The 7,923-nt window shown below is 47.7% G+C and overlaps 1 protein-coding gene across 1 annotated transcript in view; it reads left to right on the forward strand.

The window, feature by feature from the left end:
* Positions 1-7,923, forward strand: part of LOC107115529 (transmembrane protein 45B-like) — a 12,955-nt gene that overhangs the window by 759 nt on the left and 4,273 nt on the right. Inside the window, exons 2-3 of the mRNA XM_015417261.1 lie at positions 871-1,083; positions 5,836-6,020. Of these exons, the coding sequence (XP_015272747.1) occupies positions 871-1,083; positions 5,836-6,020 (398 nt within the window). The remainder of the gene's footprint in view (positions 1-870; positions 1,084-5,835; positions 6,021-7,923) is intronic.

Consider the following 7,923-nt stretch of genomic DNA (forward strand, 5'->3'; position numbering starts at 1 on the left):
AGAGCATCACTTGCCCCAGACTGAGAGTCCCTATCTGTACCTTGTGGCTCATAGCCACTGATGGACCTCTGCTCCATATGCGTATCTAATTCCCTCTTGAAGCTGTCCATGCTTGTAGCTGCCGCCTCCTCCTGTGGCAGTGAATTCCATGTGTCAATCACCCTTTGGGTGAAGAAGGACTTCCTTTTATCTGTTCTAACCCGACTGCTCAGGAGATCTCCAGCCACTGCCTGGAGGATGACAACCCTACAATCACATCCTACAAGAATTTGGCCTGAGGAACTCCAGTTAGGCATTTTCTTTTTCAAGCAAGTGGGCTTTCGATTTGAAGGCATCCTAACACTTTGTAGCGCAGAGCAGCTTGAATTGGAGCTTGATGTGAAGACTGTTGTTCCTATTTGGAATGTAAGCTTTGACAAGCAATGAAAATGACTGAAGAATAAATGAGACGACACTCAGTTAATGCAAGTTGTTGAATGGGAGAATTTACTTCTGAGGAAGCATAGAATCGAAACGAAGACACAAGCCGGAAGCTTTGTTAATACTATATGTTGTGATTCTCTTCTTTCTTATATGTAACCTTTGGTAAACTTATGTATGTAGCACCTTACTAATTATTTCACATTATATAAATTTATATTTTGCATAATTACGTTTCCCCAGTTGAATCTGTAATTTTGATCTTTCGATTTTAATACCACGATGATTCCTTAACAACTGCAATGGCAAAGCTCTCTCTCTCTCTCTCTCTCTCTCTCTCTCTGTCTCACCAGTTTTCCTTGTGTCCACTAGCACATGCCTTCCACCTTCCTCTTTCATCCCTCATTTTTCTTTGTTCCAGAACCTTCTTACACATCTTCTGTCTTTCAGGGATCCTGGCAGAGCAGTTTGTCCCTAATGGACCCCACCTGTCCCTCTACGATGAAGGGACCCAGAACTGGGTGCATCTAATGAACTGGCAACTTATGACAATGTACTTGTTCTATGGTTTTTCCGGTGTGGTGGATGTTCTTTCCTACACACCACTAAAGTTGCCAGCGGGACTGGATCGCCTCCTGGTGGCTCTGGCATTGTTTACGGAAGGTGAGTAATAAATGGTGGTTAGAAGTATTAAGACAAATTAGCGGAATGTGTCATGGGCAGGTGATGAAAGAGAAAAGCAACGGTCTCGGAGTCAGGATTAGCATTTAACATGAATCCTCCCAGCCTTCTTCATCAACAGTTGCAGTCTGGCCTGTTTTTAATTAGCCTGGGGCATATTTTCACTTATTTTATGTTGGCTTCTGGGAAGCGTTTTATTTGTTTTTGTGTCAAAAAGAAGTGTGTGTGTGTGTGTGTGTGTGTGTGTGTGTGTGTGTGTGTGGTGCCTTCAAGGTGCTTCCAACTTGGGGTGACCCTATGAATTAATGACCTCCAGAACACCCTATCATTAACAGTCTCGCTCAGGTCTTGCACACTGAGGGCTGTGGTTTCCTCAATTGAGTCAGTCCATGACAGAAGTGTAAATCTTTCTAAACTGATTACTGTTTTCATATTTCTCAGTTAATTGAAGATGGTTGCAAATGAGCAATCTATTCCCTTCTGTTGTGAAATGGTAGTGTGAACATGACCAGCTACCAGTTTGGAAGCTTTCCTCATTCCTCAGCCAGTTTGGTGTAGTGGTTAAGAGCAGTAGAATTTAATCTAGAGAACTGGGTTTGATTCCCCACTCCTCCACATGAAGCCTGCTGGGTGACCTTGGGACAGTCACAGTTCTCTCAGAGCCCTCTCAACCCCACGTACCTCACAGGTTGCCTGTTGTGGGGAGAGGAAATGAAGGCAATTGTAAGCCACTCTGAGAATCTAGGAAGTGAAAAGCAAGGTATAAAAACCACTGCTGCTGCTTGTCATCACAGTCACAGGGAGGCTTCCACCTCTGGAACATGTGCTTAATTTTAGATCCCTGAGTGGGGGGACCAAAGATAATGCCTGCTTTCCAAAGATAATGGTCATGTGTGTGGTTCAAAAGTCAGCATTAAGGTGCAAGCCCTGGACTATATCCTTTTGTTATAAAACAGATGTCATGGATTTGTCTGTGACTAGTCCCCCCTCCCCATCAAAAGGGTCTGAAACCACTCCTCCAGTTTAGCATTTACAAAAGATAAGAACATAAGAACATAAGAGAAGCCAATGTTGGATCAGGCCAATGGCCCATCCAGTCCAACACTGTCACACAGTGGCCAAAAATACCAGGTGCCATCACCAGTGGGGCCAGGAAACTAGAAGCCCTCCCACTGTTGCCCCCCCTCAGCACCAGGATGTCTATAGGCCTTTATGTTCCAGTTGTGTAGCTCACCAGTCTCCTTTAGTACGAGATGTAGTCTGCTCTATAGCCCTTCTGTGACATCAGCACAGCTAAGCCAATGGCAGCCAGATGCAGGGCATAGACTTCTCAATTACCGGGGTGGGGGGGGAGGACAGGTGCAAATCTCAGGCAGGGGCAAGACCAAATGTAGGAGGTGAGTGGAGACAGAGACCAGATTTCAAAGGCAGCTCAAGTACAAATAATTTTTGAAAGATCTTTAGTACATACATTTACATACAAATGAAAAGGGGCAATTAATAATGGAGATTCATAATTCACCATTAATAGCGCTGTGTTGTATAAAGCATTTAACAGAGCAGACAAAATGAAAGCATCTGGTGCCATACCCTAGTGAAGGTAAGGTAAAGAAAGACCCAGAGAGATTGAAAGGGTAATGTAATACCCCTGGGCTGTATTTAAATGGAGGTGTGAATGGGAGATGAGAAGGAAAGATGAAACCACTGGAAAGCCACAGTCCTGAGCAAATTCTTCATGGATTTTGCAGTGCCATAAGAAGAAACACAATTATTTCACACGTTAGGCTGTCATCCCTACAGAAAATGAAGGACCATAAATAGGCCAGCCAAGAAAAATGGTTGGGAGACCTCTGGTGTGATCCTGTCAGGTGTGCTCACAGGTTGCCCAAGCCAGCAGGAAGTAGGAAGGGCAGATGGAGCCAATGAAGCCATCTTGTGATGGCTGGTGTACAAAGAAGAAAAGAAGAAGATCCTGCAGGGGGCGGCAGGAAGACAATTAGATAGGATAGTGGGGTCAGCACCTTCTCTTCTGTTAAGTGTCATTCCTTGTCCATCTCCAGATTGCTACTCTTAGGCCCCGGTCACACGGCAAAGTTGCCGCGGGAGAGGCACGGATGGTGGGCGGATTATCCGGGTGCGATCACACCCCAACATCTGGGAAGTGGAGCGCACCCGTGGCTTACCGCCAACGATGCGCATTAAAAAACTAGTACCATCAAGGTACTAGTAAATGTTTGCCATGGGCTGCCTCCAGACGCCCGTGGTGTGATCGTGCCGGCATGCGGCATTCCCCTCCGGTCCCTCGTTTACCCGCCGGCGCCGAGGGAAGGACCTGTGGTGTGCTGCCGGTGCATCTGATTGCGTACTCGTGGATCAAACTGCACCGGGGCAATTAGCCATGCCTCCCTCACGGGATATCTGGCCCGTGTAACCGGGGCCTTAGGGCAATTTCCTTCTTCCACCTACCTCAGAGGGTGTCTGTTGTGGGGAGGGGAAGGGAAAGGAATTTGTAAGCCACTCTGAGACACCTTTGGGTAGTGAAGGGCGGGGTATAAACTCCTCCTCCTCGTCGTCTTCTCAAATGTTTTACACTTCAGTCTCCCTCTCTCTCAGCTAGAGATTTACTTAGGAGCCTATCTCTGTCTCTCCTCTTTCCTATCAAGTTTGTTCATTCCTAAATAAACCTTTATCTACTCTTTAATCAGGTTGTGCACCCTTGCTGTGTTAATTACTCTAGCAAGATAAGATCAACAAAAGGGTCACAGCCAAAAACAACTCACAAGCAAAGACACAAAGGAAAATGTACAAAAATTGCTTATATTGACATAGAAAAGTGTAAATTTTATAACCAAAGTCCTTATATCTGTTGATGTTCAGAGAAAGTTTCTCTACGAAACAGAAGTTTACTCCGGAGAATTTTGTCATCATGGCTCTGTGAGGACTACTTCTTTTGTCTGCATACCTGGAGGAATATATATATATGGACTTTGGTTATAAAATTTACACTTTTCTATGTCAATATAAGCAATTTGTGTACAGTTTCTTTTGTGTCTTTGCTTGTGAGGTGTTAATTATTCTGCCAACAGGCTAGTGCTGGTGGGGGCTTAAGCCCTGCTGCCCACACAATCTTTACGCCAATAGCTAGGGGGCTTTGATACCCATGCCTGCCAAATCCCAACATTAAATCCAAGTAGATCAGTCATAGAGAGTCCAATGGGTTGTGATCATAACTGTGGAATAACTGGTGGTGGAAAGCGTCATTGAGTCACAGCTAACTTCTGGTGACCCAGTGGGGTTTTCAAGACAAGAGACAAACAGAGGTGGTTCGCCATTGCCTGCCTCTGCATAACAACCCTGGACTTCCTTCGTGGTCTCCCATCCAAGGACTAACCAGGGTCAACCCTGCTTAGCTTCTAAGAAGAGACAAATCAAGCTAACCTGCACCATCAGATCACAGTGTGGAATAACCGCTCCCCTTTTTATAAGCATGGGGAGGGGAAGCTTTGATTTCTACTTGTTCTCTTTCACTTAGTGTGCTGCATGCGAGTGGCAATTCTAAGGTACATTAGAAATTATGAGTACAGAACTGGGGGGGAGGCTGTTGTGAAGTACTGAAGGGTTATTATAATTACAAGCAGGGCTCTTTTTGTAGAAAAAGCCCAGCTGGAACTCATTAGCATAGTAGGCCACACCCAACAGCAGGAACTCATTAGCATATTGGGCCACACCCCTGACAGCACAGCTCATTAGCACATTAGGCCACCCCCTCATGTTACCAGAAGTGTGGTCATCCAGCCACACCCACCTTTCCCTTCTTATTCTGTTTACCTTGTTTGTTGTCAAAACCCAGGGCTTTTTTTTGTAGCAGGAACTCCTTTGCATGTTAGGCCACACACCCCTAATGTAGCCAGTCCTAATGAGTTTCTGCTATTGGGTGTGGCCTATTATTCTAATGAGTTCCTGCTGGGCGTGGCCAACTCAGGAGCCAGCCGGAACTCCGTTCCTGTGCGTTCCTGCCCAAAAATAGCCCTGATTACAAGTCTATAATCCTGAACATACACTGATCAGATAAATTCAGCACACAGCAGTGGAGAAATTGTGACTAGGTTCTGCTGCCACTAGAGGGCAATTATGGTTTAGCAAAAAAAAAAAAAAAAGGAACTTATTTTCCAGTGTTGTTTCTATCCCAGGCTCTTTCTATATATGAAAAGATGTTGCATGTTTCTTACTTATTGACTTAACCAGGCAGATATTGCTTGGATGATGCTATGTGTATTGACCTGTGCAATGTCCATCCTGTAGTATCTCAGTGCTGGCAATCAGGAGCCAATCTCCAGATATTCCCCGGCATTACATGCTTAAAAGCTTTTTGAATCTCCGAAAGCCACAGTGTAAATCTTCCTCAATGACCAGACGCTGCCGATTAGATTTACACAGGCAGAGAATGACAGGTATAGGAGACATTGAATGAGAAGCTAGGGAAGTACCGGCAAAATATTATCTTCCACCTTCACAGTATTAAAAAAAATGGGTCACAGTTGCTTAATATTTTCCTCCACCAAAGCAGAGGCATCGAAAAATTCCTTTGGCTGCATGAATACAAAGTGGAGGAAAACCTCTGTTTAACATGCAGGCGGGTTCCCCTGTGCTTATTGATTAAAAAAAAAAACTCTTCAGAGCCCAATTTTGATGATGCTCCTGAATAATCGGCCACTCTGCTTTGGATTTTGGCAGGCTTCCTGTTCTATTTCCATGACTACCAGGGTGCTGTATTGACTGAACACCTCTACTCTCTGTTGAGCATTGCTATATTTGGAGCTGCCCTCGGTGCCCTGCTGGAAGCGTTCCTGCGAGACCACACCCTCCTGGAGCTCCTCAGAGCCAGCCTCTTCATTTTGCAAGGATCCTGGTTTTGGCAGGTTAGTAGCTTTTACATCTAAGAAAAAGGAAGGAGGAGGAAAGAGAATGAGAGCCCAGAGCCAAGGTATCTTTAAACTGGTCATCTCCAAGAGAACTATTAGCAGAGGTCATTTCGGGGGGGAACGCGGGGGATCGCAGTTCCCCCGGGTGAGGTGCAGGGGGGCGGGGCACATGACGAGCCCCGCCCCCTGCTTCCGGCCGCCCCACTTCCGGCCCTCATTCAGCCAGGAGGAGGCAGGAGAAGAGGGAAGGGTAAGTTGCTTCCTCCCCGCCTTTCCCCACCCCTGCCTGCCTGGGGCCAGGGAGGGCCTTGGCGGGGCTTCCTCGCACTCCCGCTGGCCTTGCAGGTCCACCGCCGGGCCCCTGATGTCAGGGGGTGTGGCATATGTTAATGAGTTATGCTAATGAGTTCCCCTAGCTCTTTTTCTACGAAATGACCCCTGACTATTAGTATGCCTGGGTAAATAAACAATTAACTCATCTTGTGTGCCCAACCACAGATGAAGCTGCACTCTGCATCTCTGCCTGAGTTGCTGTTTTGGCCATATCTATCTCCTTCCACGAGCCGCGGTGGCTCAGAGGTTAAGACGTTGAGCTGCAGACTGGAAGGTCTGTAGTTCAGCAGTTCAAGATCCAAGTGCCGCATGACAGAGTGAGCTCTCATCTCTGGCCCCAGCTCCTGCCAGCCTAGCAGTTCGAAATCAAGAAATTGCAAGTAGATAAATAGGTACCGCTTTGGTGGGAAGGTCACAGCATTCCGTGCGCCTTGGTGTTTAGTCATGCCGGCCACATGACCATGGAAAAAGTCTTCAGACAGCGCTGGCTCTTCGGCTTGGAAACGGAGGTGAGCACTGCCCTCCAGAGTCGGATTTGACTGGCTTTCAAGCATGGGGAACCTTTACCTTATCTCCTTCCAATCAGCTTCTGCCAAGAGAGGGTAAATTCTGCTGTTTCACTTTCTTGATTGGTTTAATTGGGGAAGTGACACACAGCCAGCATCATGGGTAGGCTTAGGTGGTCACCTGCCGACCAGTGAGAACTGCCAGTGGGCCCATTCACAGCGGTGGCTTCTGGGACTGAAGGAAGGAGTCTGGAGAATCAGCCAAAGGCTGAGGAGGGGTTGCTTCCTTTCCAGCTCCCCTGCCTCCCTCCCCACTCCTGTCTCCCCAGCTTTCCCCAAGCAATCTGCTGTCTGAACACAACATTTGCTCCTGTCTGCTTACCAAGATTTGGTGCATGTTGGGAACAATGGGAAAGGCTTGAAGACCCATTGGAGATAATGGGAGCCAGGAATGCGAATTGCCTTGCATGGGCTCCACTGAAATACACTGCAGCAGAAAAAAGCTGCAATGAAAATGTGGAATAGATTTTGGATGAAGGTTGCTGGGCCCAGATAGACTATAGTGTTCTAGGACTACATTGACAATCCACAGAATGGTATGATGGTCCCTGTGAGTTAGGGTTGCCAGGTCTGGGTTGGAGAATACCTGGAGACTTTGGGGGTGGATCCGGGAGAGGGTGGGGTTTGGGAAGGGGAGGGACCTCAGCATGGTACAATATCATAAAGCAAGGTTGTCAAACATGCGGCCCAGGGGCCAGATCAGGCCTAGGGTTGCCAAATAATTCTTTGCCGGGAGCGGGGCTCCCGGCCGGTGTCGGGTGAGTGCGCGCGCCACGTGCAAGTCACTAGGAAGTGACGTAGGCACGCTGGGGGCGGGGCCACAGCCATACAAGGGAAAACCATAGAGTTTTCCCTTGTATGGCAGTGGCCCCACCCCCAGCGTGCCCAGCGTGCCCGGCGTGCCCACGTCACTTCCTAGTGACGCACACGCCGGGGGCAGGGATCCCCCGGGGCCGATCCTGCCGCGGCGGAAATCGGGCCTCCAAAGCGGGGGTTTCCCC

The sequence above is a fragment of the Gekko japonicus genome, unplaced genomic scaffold (genome assembly GCF_001447785.1).
Source record: "Gekko japonicus isolate JY-2015 unplaced genomic scaffold, Gekko_japonicus_V1.1 scaffold3640, whole genome shotgun sequence".
In the NCBI taxonomy this organism is placed as follows: Eukaryota; Metazoa; Chordata; class Lepidosauria; order Squamata; family Gekkonidae; genus Gekko; species Gekko japonicus.